Here is an 18,148-nt window from a genome sequence, read left to right on the forward strand (position 1 = left end):
GATGTGTCTTGGTGTAGATCTCTTTGGCTTTATCCTGCTTGGTGTTCTTTGAACTTGAATTTGTAGATTCATGTAGTTCATTAGATTGGGAAAATTTTCTGTCATTATTTCTTCAAATATTCTTTCTGTCCCTTTCTCTCGCTCATCTCCTTCTGAAATTCCTATGATGCATATATTTGGTTTCTTGTTGTTGTCTCATAATTCCATTAAACTGTGCTCAGTCTTCTTGAGCTTCTGCTTTTGTTGCTCTTCAGCCTCAGCAGTTTAAAATATTTTATGCTCTAATTCACTGATTCTTTATTCTGCCTGATTAAATCTGTTGGTAAGTCCTTCTATTGTGTGTCTTATTTCAGTTATTGTCCCTTTCATTTGCAATATCTTTTTGTAGATTCTCATTTTGTTCTTGCATTGTTTTCCTTATTCTCTTTTAGCTCTTTGTCTGTTTTCCTTTAGTTCTTTAATTATGTTTATTGTTGTTGTATTATATTCTTCCTTTTTCCATTATTTTGTCACCCCTAGATGGGCTTTCACTACCTTTGTCATGTTCATTTGGATGGGCTATTGTTTCTCTGTTCTTTGTGTGTCTTGTGATTTTTTGTTGGGGCACTGGAATTTTTGAAGGTGTTAACTTTCTCAGTTTTCCCCAGTATTTGATGTTTTTGCCTACACTACTTTCTGCAAGAAACTCTTAGGCAGGCAGAGAGTGGCTGAAGAGCACTCTTTGGACTTTGCTTACCACTTCCTCTCTGTGATAGCTCTTTGTCCCTTCCTGGTTTAATTAGGATTCAAAAGTTCCAGATCTCAGTTTTCAACTTTCAATCTCGCCCAAACACACCAGAGAATACACTGCGGTCAGTCTGTCCCCTATGGGCACTGCCACTTAGGTGAGATATCATGTACTAATCATTCTGTCCACCAGAGGGTGCAGTCCCCCCCTCTAGTTATTACTCCCCTTCTCTGTTCCTGCAACCATGTTTTTAGCTGGAAAACTTAGACCCAGAAAGCCCCCTTTGGGGCTCGGTGTTGCCCTCCAGTTTTGTCCAAGGCTTCCTTCCCTGCTCTGTGGGGGCTGCTTACACCTGAGCTGGCATTTGGGGAAGCACAGGCAGACTTTCTTCTGTTTTAGGAGGAGGAGGGGCTGGTACTCCCCAGAAGGACCTCTGAGAGATCTGATTTGTTGGTTTCAGAGCCCCAGTGGCCATGTGGTGGTTGGGGGAGCTGTCTCCATTTAGGTGACCCATCTCCTGACTCTACCATAGGGAATCTTCTATAGGAGTTTGTATCAGTCCTGCAGCAGTTACTGGTGGGGGTAGGGGTAGTCACATTCCAAACGGACCCACAGGGAGGTCTGCTTTGTTGCTCTCAGAACCCGCCCCATAGTATGCTGGCTGTGAATGTAGCCTCCATTCAAAATGCCTGCTTCCTAGCACATAGCAGCCTCAGTCAGTAGCCCTCAGTGCCAACTGTAATGCGGAGCAGAATGACCCAAACTCATCCCCAGGGAGGTCTATCCTGTTGGTTTTAGAAGTCTGAGCTATGGGCTCCACAAGGAGGCAAGCAGAGTACTGACAATGGGAGTAGACTCCACTACAGGGTACTTCTGTAGCAGTTTTCAACAGCTTGACACCCAACAATTACTAGGTGAGGGAGGGGTTGTCACACTCTGCTCAGATCCCTGTGGAGGCCTGCCTTGTTGCTATCAGAGTCCCCTCAGCAGATTGTTGGCTGTGAGTGCAGCCTCCACTTGACTCCTGCTTCCCAACACAAAGCAGCCTCAATCAGCAGTCCTCAGTGCCATCCAGAAGTAGGGCCAAACTAACCCTAACTGACCCCTAGAGAAGTTTGTCCTGCGGGTTTCAGAAGCCAGAGTTATAGAGTGCGCAGGGAGGCAGGCAGAGTGATGACTACCGGAACAGATTCCACTGCAGGGGCCTTCTGTAGCAATTTACAACAGGCTTGCAGGTGACAGTGTCTGGGAGGTGGAAGGGCTATCACACTCCAAAGAGACCTCCAGGGAGGTCTGCCTTATTGCTATCAGAGTCCTCACTGTAGTATGTTGGCTGTGGGTGTAGCCCCCACTAAGGATGTCTGCTTCCTAGCACACAGCAGCCTCAGACGGCAGTCCCTAGCACAGACTGAAAGGAGAAGCAGACATACTTGAACTGACTCCCTGGGAAGTCTGTCCTGTTGATTTCAGAGGCCTGAGCCATGGGGTGTGCAGGGAGGCTGGTACAGTGTTTACTATGGGAGCAGACCCCACTGCACGGGCCTTCTGTAGCAATTCACAATAAGCTTGCAACCAACAGGGTCCAGGTGGGGAAGGGGTAGACACACTCCAGATCCCCGGGGAGGTCTGCCTTGTTGATTTTAGTGCAGAAGCTTAGGGTCCTATCTCTTTGTATAGATAGGGGCTGTGGTGGTTAGGGAAGCAGGCTCTTTCTCCAGGATTTGATTACCCCAGAATACAGCAGCTGGCAGCACGCGTGGCTGAGGAGAGGAGCAGGGAAGGTGGGAGAAGCGATTTTCCTACTGTACGCGACTCATCCTTATTTGTTGATTCTTGCCTGTCTGCAGTTCCCTGCTGCTTTTCTGTTTCCTGATTCAGAGTCCCTCAAAGCTGAGCACCATTTCTTTGTTGTATTTGCGGGGGAGGATTGGAATGATGGTCTGCTTACACCACATCTTCCTAGACTCTTCCTAGGCTACAATCTTTATGGGGGCAGTTCACCAAGTCTTTTCTCCTGTGGAGTGAGTGGAGAGTGGGTTTGAATCTCCAAAGTCTGAATGGTTAAATAGTCAAGCGCTTAACCGCTGCACCATCAGGGCTCCTTGTAAAAGTGGTAGGAACTCTCAAATAAACATCTATTTTTGAAAGATTTGATGCCTCTGACGTAGAAACTGCTGGTTGTTTTATTCTAGAGTTGATAGATACAAATTGGGGAACGTAGTATTGTTTAATCATATGTAGACAAAAGGAACTCTCTTTGTCACTAAGGGCACCCATGGAACATACATGCCATGCAGCAACAAGGCCCCTATAGAGCCACTTTCAGACTCTTATTTACTCCTGCTTATACAAGTGCTCATTTGTTACCATCTTTATAACAAATAATCCCACAATTAAACACATAATCTGAAAGGTGGCTGAATATTATTCACAATTGGAATAAAAAATATGCATCTTAAATAATCTTTCATTAGCAGAAAGGAAGACACAACAACAACAAAGTCCTCTTGGTTTATAAAATAATCTGTCATGGTAATTAAAAAAAGACCTTGCAGTAGGCAGAATAATGAACACCCCCCCAAGATGTTCATGCCCTAATGCCTGGAACCTGCGAATTACGTTACTTTACATGGTAAAGGGGCTTAAGGATGCAGAAGGAACTAAGGTTGCTAATCAGATGACCTTAAAATCGAGAGATTATTATCCAGGTGGGCCCACACACACCAAAAAAAACCCGTTGCCATCAAGTCAATTCCAACTCATAGTGACCCTACAGGACAGAGTAGAACTGCCCCATAAGGTTTCCAAGGGGTGCCTGCTGGATTCAAACTGCTGACCTTTTGGTTAGCAGCCATAGCTCTTAATCACTACGCCACCAGGGCTTCCGTGTAATCACAAAGGTCCTTAAAAGTAGAAGGAGGCTGAAGAAGAGTGTTCAGAGGGAAATGTGATTACGGAAGAAAGACACAGAGTGACGTGATGTGAGAAGGGCTGAACCTGATGTTGCTGGCTTTGAAGATGAAGGAACGGGGCACAAGTCAGGGAGTGTGGTCAGCCTTTAGAAGCTGGAAAAGGCAAAAGAAAAGATTCTCCCCTGGAGCCTCCCGGAGGGAATGCAGCCCTGATCAGACTTTGATTTTAAACCAGTAAGATACATGTTAGACTTCTAACGTAAAGAAATATAAGATGAAAAATTTGTTGTTTTAAACCACAATTTATGATAGCTTGTTACAGCAACAATAGAAAACTATTATAGACCCCAAAGTGAAATTAATAAAAACAATAGAAAATACAAATGTTTCAGATCAATTAGATGAGCTAAGTAAACTGGCTATGATATACTCCTAATAGGTATTTCCAGTAAGTTCTCTTTTTTGCATTGATAATGTAATGAAACTAAACATAAAATGAAACTATAAGTGCTGGCTTAAAGAATTTTACTGAAGTGTACTTCAAATCTCATAGTTTTTTGCCTTTGTTACATCTTCCTTACTGTTCAACAATGATGTAGTGGCTATAAACATGATAGAAATCTTTGTATTAAGCTCTGATACGAATTTTAAAAATACATAAACTCTTCCAAGCTATATAAGCTTAGGCTAACAATTATACTTATTTTTCATAAGCAAAATACCAATGAAAGTATTTTTAGTTATTTCTTGGACTCTCTTTAGATGGCATAATGGTTTGATAGCTGCACATGAGATATCAACACATCTTCCTTTTTATATATTTAACAATTACTTACGGAAAGCAAGAAAAAAGGTCTACTGTCAGAGTAACTATACTTTTGTGAACCTAAAATAATTTATTCAAGGCTCAAAAATAAGTCTGTGTTCACCTGTGGTTAAAGGCAGGTACGTGATGCTGTTCAAACAGGTCAGGGTGAACCACGTGGAGGACAGGGTAGCCCCAGAAAACAGCAGGAGAAGAATTAGTTTCAGCATACCCCTGATAAAATCTGCAAACCTGAGAAGAAACAATATTCTATTAATTCTAGCTAGATTTGTTCATACTATTTAAATCAGTGATATACTTTCATTAAACAACAATTATTGGAATGATCTTCCATTCACTCTTTTAAAAGCAAGGTTTGTATTTTTTAAGAATTGTTTTTGTGATAATTTTTTTTTTCTCTTACAGGATAGATTCTAAGTTTTAAAATGCCACTTTTATTTTCTTTATATTTTCTATAATTTCCAAGAAGCCCTAGTGGCACAGTGGTTAAACATTCCGCTGCTAACCAAAAGGTTGGTAGTTGGAATCCACCAGCCACTCCTTGGAAACCCCACAGGGCAGTTCTACTCTGTCCTATAGGGTCACTATAAGTCAGAATTGACTCGACAGCAATGGGTTTTTTTTTTTGTTTTGGTGCAAGAAAAGGCTCGAAGTCTTTTTCAGTGATTTAAAAGCTGCATGTGCAGCAAGTGAAGGTAACGGTGATGAAGAATTTGTTGTGAGTAGGGGTTGGTTAAATCGGTTCAAAGTGAGGGCAAATTTACATAACATCAAAGGGCAAGTACAAGTTGTCTGTAAGTCTGACCTTCCTAAACTGGGGACTGCCTGTACACAGTTTACTCTTTCAGAATTGTTCCTATTGCAGAAAAACTTATCCTACCCCAAGTATACAACATTTACTTTGCTAAAAAAGTGTATAATATTTACTATGCTAAAAGTATACAACATTTACTTCATTTTGAATTTTTAAATTGATTTTCATTTCTGCTGTTACTATGTGACTGTCCATAATACTTTCAATACCATCTTTGGTTTGCACTTATCTGACATGATAGGGTTAATCATGTTTGTAAGCGTTAGCTAGACTAGAATGATTTCCTATGAGAACTGATGCCATCTTTTGGTGGAAAAAATGGATGCACTTTTGTCCAATGATTTAGGTTTGTTCTCATCTAGACATGTTCCAAGTAGAAAGTTCTTATGTACTCTGAAAAAGGCTCCATAATTTGATAGAAATGTCCCGCAAGGGCATCCAAAAAACTCTGTTTTAATTCCATGCTCATCAAATACTTTTCTGATTTATATTTTGGTATTCTGCGTGAACTTACTCATCAGGTAGGCAGATGACCAGATATAGAAGAATACAAATCAGAGTTGAATAAAGCTGAATAGCGAGTAAGTGTCACACAGTCCGAGCACACAGGAGTAAACTGACCACTGGCTGTGTTATTTGGGGAAACCCAGTCTCTTCAAATGGACTGATGCCATCAAAGTATACTGTTAGGACCCAAGGAGTACCAAACTGTCCTTTAGCAATATAATTACAAAAAGTCACCCAACCCACTAATGTCTGTAAGAAGACTCCATTTCATAGAACCCAAAGTAGTGTTATGAAAATAATTTTTAAATTGATTCTAGGCCTAGGAGTACCTAAGATTGATTTCTGATCCCAGAGTAATGGCAGTATTTTTTAGAACTTCAACTTCAACAAATTAAAAACAGAAATGTCCTTGTTCTAATGTTTCCCTCTAGTTCCATCTATATATAGTTAAAATTAAGGGGTTGGAGAAAGAAAATAAAGAGAAAAGGAGCCTGTGAGACGTCATTTCTGATACATAATGGTTCCCTCTTTGACCTGGTGCTCAGAATAGTGCTTGATCGGTGATGAATCACTAAAATTGGCTGGGAGATTTAATTAGAAAAATTAGGTATGATTCTTGTCAAATGTGACAGGTCAATGCATTTCAGAATCAGAGTAGTGATTCCTACAAATAGCTATCTTCCTATCCCTCTTCTTTAGCTTTTAGATTTTATTCTTACATTTTCCCAACTTATAAAAACCTCATATAAAGTGATTTAGAAATTACAATGTCAATTTATTCTTTCATTATCCCAGAAACACTACACAAACTATAAGGTCTAGATATAATATTATCCTGTGTCAATTATGTTTAAGTATTTAGATATTGAGGTGATTTACATATCTTATTTGATCTCCTCAGATATGTAATTAGATTCTTCCCTTCTTGGTAGAGTTGATGGTCTAATTTTGTTTTTGATTAGGCAGGGTAAAATGATTTAGGAAGTGAATGAATATTATCTTTGAGAACACTAACAATACGTTTATAGGCAGTCACCTGAAAGAGTGACATTTTCATTGCTTTTCTTTTTTTAGAATAAATGAGGCCTTTTTCCTTCTTCTAACTCATTCTAAAAATGTGCTGTCATAATGGGTTAAGATCAAAAGCAGTATGATGAAACAAGAAGTCTTTGTGGACATTTTTCACCAAAATGGGATAACCATAGGAACATACCTGCCAAAAAAGACCAGAAATAAATACCTGCTAATCAGGACACTGCCTTTTCATGAAAAGTTTTGGAGATGCTCTTTCAAATGATTTTTTTTTCCAACTCTTTTCTATTCTGATTACAATCAATTTGTTTTTATTATTATATCACCTTTCTTTTGGTTCCACTTGTAGATGTTATTCCTGAACAATACCAAGTGAGGCAGCTTAATTACACTGGAAATGCATCCCTAGTCTCGAAAAAACATTTTAGGAAGGGCTACCCCTGAGGTTTCTTGTAACAGCAAATTCTATCTACTGCATGTCAATTTTGCTGCAGCTGGAACAAGTGCACTTTTCTGACTTTTGTCTTTTTTAGTTTTCCCTGATTTTTAAATGTTTATCTAAACCAATACCAAACCAAGCTTACTGCTTTCGAGTCAATTCCGACTCATAGTGACGCTACAGGACCGAGGAGAACTCCCCCATAGGGTTTCCAAGGCTGTAAATCTTTATGGAAGCAGACTGTCACATCTTTCTCGTAAGGAGCTGCTGGTGGTTTTGAACCACTGACCTTTTGGTTAGTGGCCGAGCACTTTAACCACTGTGCCACCAGGGATATATGTTTATCTATGGGAGCTGGGGCTTTTTTTTTTTTTTGGTTTTTTTTTTTTTTACTACTTCTGTTCACTCACATATGAAACATAAAATATTCTTACCTTGCCATAGCTATTCCAACTACACAGCCTCCAACTATGGACCAAAACCCAATCCAGCCAGCATCTACCTGTCAGGAAAGTGGCAGACAATATTTAATACAAGACTAGCATGCCACAATTTAGAAAGGGTGAAAAAAACAAAGATCCTCTGTAATAAAAATGTTCTAGCTAAATGACAACAAATCTAGGAAATACTATCTAATAAAATGAAAGGATTCATATGTGAGTAGTTAATACAAACAAGTATTTATGTCTAAGCAATACGTCCTTGATTAGTTTGTTATTGAAATATTTAAATCAATAAAACTATCGATGCCATCAAACAAGTATTTTTCAAGTGTGTATAACCTGCCTAGCACTGTACCAGGAACTCTTAAGAAAATAGGAAAAGCACAAAAGATGGGTCACCAACCTCAAAAAGTTTAAATATAACCAACATACACAAAACAACTAGCAAAGAATTAAGTGATAAAACATCCGGCAATGACTAAAAATGCCTTAAGAAATCAGAGGAGAGAGAGAGAGAAATGTGGGATTGAGTAACTAGGGGAGGCTGGATAGAGAAAGAGACCTTGAGCTGAGTTGCAAACGCAAAGCTCTCTCCTCTCCCGAGAAAACTTTTCTAGCCCTGCCATTTACTAGCTATGTGACTCTAGGCAAACTGTGCCTTCTACATTTCCTCATCGCTGATTAACTCTTAATATGACTTGGCTTCTGTCCTAACCCACACTCTAAGCCTTAATTTCCTCATTAGCAGAATGGGGATAAGAAAGTTTTTTTTGAGGATTGTTGTTGATAGGTGCCATCGAGTCAATTTTCAACTCATGGCGACTCCGTGTGACAGACTAGAATCACCCCGTATGGTGTTCTTGGCTGTAATTTTTATGGACAGGAGTCCTGGTAGCACAGTGAGTAAGTGGTTGGCTGCTAACCAAAAGGTCGGTGGTTTGAACCCACCAGCCGCTCCGCGGGAAAAAGATGTGGCAGTCTGCCTTCGTAAAGATTACAGCCTTGGAAACCCTAAGGGGCAATTCTGATCTGTCCTATAAGTCGCTACGAGTTAGAATCAACACGATGGTAACAGGTTTGTTTGTTTTTTGTTTAATCTCTATGGGAGCTGATCACCAGGTCTTTTTCCCACAGAGCCGCTGGGTGGGTTCGAATTGCCAATCTTTTGGTTAGCAGTCGAGTGCTTAACCGTTGCAACACCAGGACTCCTTTTTGAGAATTAAATAAATTAATAAATGTAAAATGCTCAATACATGTTAGTTGTTGTTACTGAAAATCCATGTGTCCCTAACATCGCATTTTTTTCTCTTCTTTTCTCTTCCCATGGCTACCACACATGCTTATTACCATATTTCTTACTCCTGGACTCCTGTAATAATTTCTTAAAAGGTCCACAATCTATTCTGTCCACTATTGCCAGAATAATTAACTCAGTCATTCCACTCTGCTACTGAAAAATAATTTCTGGCTTCTCTTGTGGCTATAGAGCAAAGTCCAAACTTGAACTAGCACTTGATACCTGCCAAAACGAACTTCTACCTTTCATTATTTTTCTAGTCATATTTTTCATTGTGCCTGTGACAGAGATTGCCAGCTGTCCACCATAACATAATATGTTATCTTTTTCTACCTGGGCACATAGATTACAGTCCCAGCTCCTACTCAGTTACATGTGACCACGTGACTAAGTTTTCATTAATGGAAAAGAGCAGAAGTGAGGTGTGCCACTTCCAGGCTAGAACCTGGACAGCTGTGTGTCTCCTCTGCACTTTCTTTCTCTTTCTGCCACCTGGAATCTGTGTATAATGACAAAGTTAACCATGTGTTTAATGAGAAAGTCCTAGGGGGCAGAAGCAGCCTGGATCTCTAAACCAGCATGGGGCAGCGAACTGTCCATTAACTGGACAACTGTCCTAGATTCTTATGCAAAGTGTCCTAGATTGCTATGTGAATGAGACATAAATCTCTTCTTAAGCCTCAGAATTTTGGGGGTCTACTTCTTACAGCAGCTTAGCCTACTCTAAGCACCGGATAACATCCATTCGGGCAATGTCCAACTGCATCTAAGTCCATGGTTGTATTTTTTTTGAAATACGATTCTTTATTAGAACTCTTTAAATTCTTATTTCAAATATTTAACAAGGGAAAAGAAAAAAACTCCACCCCATCATTCTTAACCCAGGGGATAGAAGCAAGACCTATAAGAACAGGTTCAAGACGGGGCTTCCACTTTAACCTGTGCATGGCTCCCGCCCCAGGGCACGAAATACCTTCAAAGCTTGGTAACTCAGACCTGTACAGCATCTGGAGTCTGCTGACTGCCAGCCTTCTGGGCTGCTCTGGAGCCTGCTGGGTGCCAGCGTACGGGGTAGAGCCCTTCTCTGTACTTTCCATCTGGCGCTGGTGGTGATAGTTGGCCAAGTTCATGATCATCTTGGCTACGTACTTCTGGTAATAAGGCCACCCAAATATCAAGATGTCTGCCTTGCCTTTGGAGTCCAACTGACTCACAAGGAGAAGGATCATTTTTACCAGCCATACCTTGAGGTGAACTCTATATAATATGGTGTTCACACAACATCCAAATCACATAACGTCCTACTTCACAGAACGTATTGTAAACGTTAAGCAATACATGAGTATAATACGATAACGTTACACAAGTCTTTTTCTTTACAAGTGTTTGCTGCCAGAAGCAGATATAAAATCCTTTCTAGAGGAAACTAACATCCTAAATCTTAAATTATCTTTACAGTTTTTCATATCATTGGCATATGGGGCAAGACAATTCTCTCTTCTGCAGGACTGTCTTTCTCATTAAAGGGCATTTACCATCTTAGTTATCCAGTGCTGCTATAACAGAAATACCACAAATTGGTGGCTTTAACAAATAGAAATTTATTTTCTCACAGTTTAGGAGACTAGAAGTCTGAATTCAGGGTGCTGGCTCTAGGGAAGGCTTTTTCTTTCTGTCAGCTCTAGGGGAAGGTCCTTGACTCTTCTGAGCTTCTGCTCCTGCGCAGTCTTCATATGGCTTGGCATCACTCTTTCCCCATCTCTGCTTCTTTCGCCTGCTTGTTTAATCTCCTTTATATCTCAAAAGAGATGAACTCAAGACACACCCTACACTAATCCTGCCTCATTAACATAACAAAGACAACCCATTCCAAAATGAAATTATAACCACAAGCATAGAGGTTAGGATTTACAATACATATTTTTTAGGGACACGATTCAATCCATAACACTTAGGAAAGAAAAAAATTTAAGTTTTGGGCCTGCTGTTGGGTGGGTGGGCTTGTAAAAACCTCAGACTTTAGTTGGGGGCCCTGAAGGACTATGCCCCATGAGTAATGGAAAAGTGAAAATAAAACAGCACTCTAAGGGACTAAAATTATCCAGTTTAAAATTATCTCAATCTCTGAAACTAGTTTAAGGTGATCCCTAGATTCTTGCCAGAAGCAAACATAAATCCTCTCTGGAGGAAAAGAATATCATCCTGAAGCTTAAATTATCTCTACAGTTTTTTATATACTATGTCTAGCATTCGATCAAAAATAGCTAGACACATAAGATAACATGACCAAATATAAAAAATAGAAATAGACCCACAAGGAATCCAGATAATGGAATTATGAAATACAAATTTTAAATAACTACCTTTAATAGTTCAAAAAGAAAAAAAAGAGAAGACTGAGGATTTCTGAAGAAATTTGGAAACTATAAAACAGAATCAAATGAACATTTTAGCACTTAAAATATAACAACTGGAATTAGCAATTCATGCATGGATTTAACAGTATATTACAGAGTTGAAAACTGAAACAGTGAGTTGGAAGAAAGGCCAGAATAAAATATGTAGTCTGGATCATAGAAAGGAAAAAGGATGGACTATTTAGAAAAAGTAAGAGATACAGTGTGAATCAGAATTAGAATCTGTAGAAACTGTAATCAGAATCCCAGATGAAGGTGACAGAGAGAATGAGTATAAGCTTTGAAGAGATATTGGCTGTCAATTTTCAGAAACTGTTAAGAGACATGAAGCCATAGATTAAAGAAGTCCTACAAACCTCAAGTAGGATTAATAAAAAGATAACCACCACCTAGTTACATAATAAAATCGCTGAAACCAAAGACAAAGAAAAAAATTTAAACGCAGTCAGCTTTTAAGATTGAAAACTGACTTCTCAATCAAAACAGTAGGAGCCAGAAGAAAATGGGATATTTTCAAAATGTTGAAAGAAAATAACTGCCAACCAATAATTCTATGCCCAACAAAAATACACTTTAAAAATGAAGGTGAAATGAAGACAATTTCAGACCAAAACAAAACAAACAAAAACTAAACTCAAATGAGAGAATTTGTCACCTGCAGACCTGCACAAAAAGAAATACTTAAAGAAGTTTGCTATGGATTGAATTGTGTGCCCCGCAACCAAAGAAAAATGTGTTGGAGTCCTGACCCCTATACTTGTGGATGTAACCCCATTTGGTAACACAGTTTTCTTTGTTATGCTAATGATGCCATATCAGTGTAGGGTGTGTCTTAAATCTAATCACTTTTGAGATATGAAAAGACCAGATTAGGCACAGAAAAGCAAGGACAAACAGGGTAGAAGTCACATGAGGATCACCAAGGAACTGAGGAACAGAAGTTGAAGGAGATAAAGATCTTCCCCCAGAGTGACAGAGAGAGGGTCTTCCCCTAGAGCCAGTGACCTGAATTCAGACTTCTAGTATCTTGAACTGTGAGAAAATAAATTTGTTTGTTAAAGCCACCTACTTGTGGTATTTCTCGTATAGTAGTACTAAGAAACTAAGACAGTGTTCTTCAGGCAAAACAAAAATGATCACAGATGGAATATCAAAGATACAGGAAGAAATGAAGAGCAATAGAAAGGGTAAATATAAGGATGAATCTCAGTGAATACTGACTGTATAAAAAAACATAAATAATGTACTGTTTAAGGAGCCTGGTGGTGTGGTAGTTAAGAGCTCAGCTGCTAACCAAAAGGTCGGCAGTTTGAATCCACCAGCTGTTCCTTGGAAGTCATATGGGGCAATTCTACTCTGTCCTGTAGGATCACTATGAGTTGGAATCAACTCAGTGGCAATGGGTTTAACAGGTACAGTTTAAAAAACAACGGCACAGATGATGGAAGAGGGTTAAAGGGAGTTAAAAGGTTGTAAGAGCCTTGGACTGCCCCTGAACAAGTAAAAGTACTAATTTATAATGAACATTGATAAGTCAAGTGTGCATGCTGTCGTTTCCAGCATAAGTGCTAAAAAAAAAAAAAGTCCGTAACTACCAAGCTAATGGGGGAAAAGATACTTAATTGATCCAGAGGAAGGTAAGACAGGAGAGAAAAAGGAAAGACTAGGCTGAATAAAATGAAAAACACCAGTAAGATGATATATTCAAATCCAAATTTATCAGTAATTACATTAAATGTAAATGGATCAAATGCTTCAATTAAAACAAAGATTATAAGACTGGATAAAAAAGAAAACAGTGATGTGCTGCTTACAAGAGGTGTATCTAAAGAAAGTTTAAAAGTTAAAAAAACCAAAAAAAATTACATAGTCTATTCTTGGTTATTCATAGTAGTTATGTTAGTGAATACTGAACCACTGCCCCTAGAGGAAATATAGGGTTAGGTTCCCGAGAGCCTCTGGCTACAAAATTTTCATTAACTGATTAATACATAGCCTTATTTTATGTGTGCTTCTCTTTCAAGATAACCTTACTGAATATATATTGTTGACTATTTAACACTGAGGAGCCCTGGTGGTGCTGTGGTTAAGCGCTCGGCTGCAAACCAAAAAAAGTTGGCAGTTCAAATCCACCAGCCGCTCCTTGGAAACCCTATGGGGTAGTTCTATTCTGTCTATAGGGTAGCTATGAGTCAGAATTGACTCGATGGCAGCAGGTTTTGGTATTAAACATTGAAGTCATGGTCAACAGCTGTGACTGCATTCCTGGACTAAGCCTAAGTTGTCCAAGTAATCCTTGGTAGAGTACTACATAGGTCCTCACTTCTAAAGCTCGGTCTTCATGACATATCAAGAGGATCCCCAGTGCTTTAACAAAGTATTAATAAGATTTTACTACTCTGCATGGGCCAGAATGCCAGTAACTGCTTGACTTCTATTATTTTTGTTCTGCTTCCAACTGCATGGCAATCTCCCTCTGTTAAGCCTCTAGTACCTTTGCCCTGTACGTGTACAGTCCAATCCTCAGCCAAGGACTTGCTGGGTTCCCCCAACAGACTTCTGGAAGCTCCTTTCTGCACAGTTCCCTCTTCTACAAATCAGCAAGAAAAAGGCAGCCTAATAGTGGGCAAGAGACTTGACAGGTATGTCACAAAAGAGGATTTCAAATATCCAATAAACATTTGAAAAGATATTATGAAAGAAACTACAATGGCATACAACTGCACAGCCATCAGCTGGTCAAAAACTAAAAAGACTGACATTGCCAAGTATTGGTAATAACGTAGAAAACGAGAAATTTCATGTATTGCTGATGGGACTGTAAATAGGTACAATCACTTTACAAAAGATCAGCATCACCTACCAAAGTATTCATGCACCATAACCAGTAATTCACATCCTAGATCCATATTCAATAGAAATGTGTACAGAAGTGCATCAAGAGACACACAAAAGAACATTCATACAGCATTGTTAGGGATGGTCAAAAAGTGGAAATGATCCAAATGTTCATCAAAAGCAGAATCAATAAATTGTTTATTCATATGATAGAATATCATACCAGTGCACTGGATTTATTCCATTTACCCCTCCAAATCTCTCTTTACCCCTTTCTACCCTTCTATCTGGGAGCAAGGAGGAGGAACGGATGGCAGCAAGCTGTAATGGTTACTTTTTTAAAAAATGACAAACTCCTATCCTGCAACTGGAGGGAAAATAAGAAATTAGATGTAGGAATAGTCATATATTTGACGATGAGCTCTTAATCTTCTTTATAAAGTATGAAGCAAGGGTAAAGGATGAAGTCAACAAAACTAAGATTTTCCTCTTTATTTTTCAATCTGCTTATCAGCATCATTAATAACACCCAAAGAAATGTGAAATTCAAGGCTCTTATCAAAATCAAGGAAGAAAATCAATATTGCTTTACTATATAGCTATTCCGTAAGGATCTAGCTTTTTCAACAATGGTATAACGTATAACTTATGCTTTGCAGCTAAAATCAGTATTTATAATTTAAATGAACTAAAATACCTACAATACATAAAGAAAGAAAATACTTACTTGGCTCACACGCACTGGTGTTAAAATTAAGTCCAGAACTCCTGACCAGCCAGCAAATACACCAAGTGGTATGGCATATGCTAAAGCAATCATCAAAAATCTCAAATTGCTGTAAAAGAGAAGTGAAAGAAAATGTTATTACAAATTAAACCACCAGTATTTAAACTCTTACTCACGAAAAATATAAGTCATTTGGAAATTGGAATACCAGAATCAGGAACAGAAAGTATTTGTCGATTTGTTAATTCAAGGTTATTTAAATTTTTATTTTTATAAGAATAATCATTTTTGTCAAATTGTTTAAAATTGATCAATGTTTATTTTCTTATATAGATGAGCAACCAGCATTATTTCATAGAAATAAGTAGGCAGTTCAGTGAAAGAAAAAGCAAACCTGTATTTGAAAGGACAAATTGCTGTTTCTCCCTATGAACAAGGTATGGAGGAGAGAAGCAAAGACTAAAAAGAAATGTATAACTTGATAGTTTTATTATTTTCAGAGAGTAACTTTCATTGTGTTTTTTATTATTTCTAAAATTTTTATTAATAAAATTTTCCAATAGGTAATACAATTTAAATAACTCAAAATTGAAAAGTATGAAAGTATGGGGAAAACATCTTCCTTTATCTCTATTCCGCAGCCACACAGTTCCTTGCCCTACGATTATCAATGTTACCAGTTTCTTAGGTAACTGCCCAAAACTATTTCATAAATATACAAGCTGATACAAATATATATATTCTTTCCTCCACCTTTTACCACGAATGCTAGCATATTATATCCATTTGCTGAACCTTCCTTTTTTAACTTAATAGGGTTTAAGAGTTCTTCCATAATCCCTACCCAAAGAGTGGTCTCAATCTTTCTAATACCTGCATACTATTCCACTGTATCTGTGTATCATTAATTATTTAACCAGTCCCCTCTACTGATTAAAAAAAAAAAAAGAGAGAGAGTCTTCCAATGAGATAGATTGACACAGTGGCTGCAACAATGGGCTCAAACATAACAACGATTGTGAGGATGGCGTAGGACCAGGCAGTGTTTTGTTCTGTTGTACACAGGGTCACTATGAGTCGGAACTGACTTGAGAGCACCCAACAAATAACAACTACTGATAGATATATAGCTTTTTTCCTATTCTTTTGCTCTTGCAGGCATTTCACATGTGTGCTAGTATATCTGTAGGATCGATTCCTAGAAGTGCAATTGCCATATCAAAGAGTATGTGTATTTGTAATTTTAATCAATATTACCAACCACCCTTCACAGAGGTTGTACCAATTTATACTACCATCAGCAACTGTTTGAGAGTACTTGTTTGTCCAAAACCTCACCAAACATAGGTGCTAGCAATTTTAGGGGGCGAGGTTCTTTTTTCCAATTTGATGAGAGAAAAGTGGTATTTCATTACAGTTATAAGTTCATTCTCTTATATGAGATGTTTGCTTACTTTCATATATATAAATCATATGATTTTTCCTTTCTGTGAATGGTCTGTTTACATCCTTTGGCCATTTTTCTATAGAATCATTGGTCATTTTCTTATTTGTTGGTAAGAGCTCTTTATACACTAGGATAATAAGTTCTTTATTGATGATAGAAGTTGGAAATATTCCCAGTTTGCCATTTTGATTTGTGACAGTGGTTTTGCCTGGCATAAAGTCTTTGTTTTTATGTAGCTGAGTTTATAAACACCATTAACTGAATAAATTCAAATAAATATTTGTTGAATCAATAGATCTATTTCTCACCATCCCACACTCCTAGTTGAGATGCTATCTTCACTAAATTTACGGGTTTATTTCTGAAATTTTGATTATATTTCATTGTTCTGTTTATCTACTCATTCACCATTTTAAATATTACAGCTTTAAAATATGTATTAATATCTGATAGGGCTAGTTTCTTCTCATAACTCCTTTTTTCAGATTTTTAAAAGCTATTCTTACTCATTTGCTTTTCCATATGCACTTTAAAATCAATCTGCATAATTAGGGAAAAATCCTGTTGACATTTTAAAATTTAGAAGCATGACAAATTTAGACGAATTCAGGGAAAAGTGACATCATTTTAACGTAGAGTCTTCCAACCGAAGAACATGGTAATGCCTGTCTATTTATTCGTATCTTCTTTTGTGCCCCTTAAAAACACTTAAAATATTTCTTCTTTGGACATATCACAATTATTATTAAAGTTATTACAAGGTATTTTATCTTTTTTGTTGCTATTGCAAGTAGGTCTTTTTTTCTGGCTAACTGTTGTTTTTATATACGAAGGCTATTGTTTTCTAAATATTAATTTTGGACCCAGTCTCCTCATTCTCTTACTGTTCAAAATAAGACAGTAACCTTTGACATTAGAACTGCTTTAATGAGGACTTTGATTGATAGGACAATGATATCCCCAAAGAATATCAGTAAAGGTAAAATCTAAATATCAATTTCTTTACAAAATTGATCATATCAGTGCAGACAAGTTTGTACAGAAATATATTCTTCAAAAATATTTCTGCTTTAAAGATACCCTACCACTCCATTTCTTCTCCCTGAAACTGCCTGTGACTAAAATAGTTCTCTTTACCCTATCATTCATAATATCATAATGCTCTGAAAACAAGAAAGTCTAATTTAATTTGTTTTGAAGCACTTAAAAATTACTGAAGAACAGGGAAATCCTAGGTTTAGTAATTAATCTATAAGTAGTAATTTGAGATTTCAATCTCTAGAATATTCACCAATATCTTTTCCTCTTAAGCTAAATTTCTTTAAGACTTGGGCTGCCAGACATTTGCTTCCAGCTATGACACAGTAGTTGGAGCCCGGGTGGCACAGTGGTTAAGAGCTTGGCTGCTAACCGGTTGCTAACCAAAGGGTCAGCAGTTTGATCCACCAGCTGCTACCTGGAAGCCTTACGGGGCAGTTCTATTCTGTCCTATAGGGTTGCTATGAGTCGGAATAGTCTTGATGGCAATGGGTTTATGACAGAGTAACTGGTATCAGAATAGCCCTTGGGTTTTCTACTTATCTGCCCAAATAAAACACAAAATCAAGCCCACACAAGTTTAAGGTAATTAGTCAGTAATCAAACTACCTACTAGAAGAAAAATCAACTGATTTTAGAGGAAGATAAGAGAATCCAGAGTCTCAATACTGTATCATCCATTAT

The 18,148-nt window shown here is 37.9% G+C and overlaps 1 protein-coding gene across 1 annotated transcript in view; it reads right to left on the bottom strand.

Moving 5' to 3' along the window:
• SLC49A4 (solute carrier family 49 member 4) overlaps positions 1–18,148 on the bottom strand; it is a 114,872-nt gene that overhangs the window by 27,011 nt on the left and 69,713 nt on the right. The window contains exons 5-7 of the mRNA XM_004373625.3: positions 14,980–15,088; positions 7,692–7,759; positions 4,569–4,696 (exon numbers count right to left, since the gene is read on the bottom strand). Coding sequence (XP_004373682.1) covers positions 4,569–4,696; positions 7,692–7,759; positions 14,980–15,088 — 305 coding nt within the window. The remainder of the gene's footprint in view (positions 1–4,568; positions 4,697–7,691; positions 7,760–14,979; positions 15,089–18,148) is intronic.

This window comes from Trichechus manatus, unplaced genomic scaffold, assembly GCF_000243295.1.
Source record: "Trichechus manatus latirostris isolate Lorelei unplaced genomic scaffold, TriManLat1.0 scaffold00026, whole genome shotgun sequence".
Classification (NCBI taxonomy): Eukaryota; Metazoa; Chordata; class Mammalia; order Sirenia; family Trichechidae; genus Trichechus; species Trichechus manatus.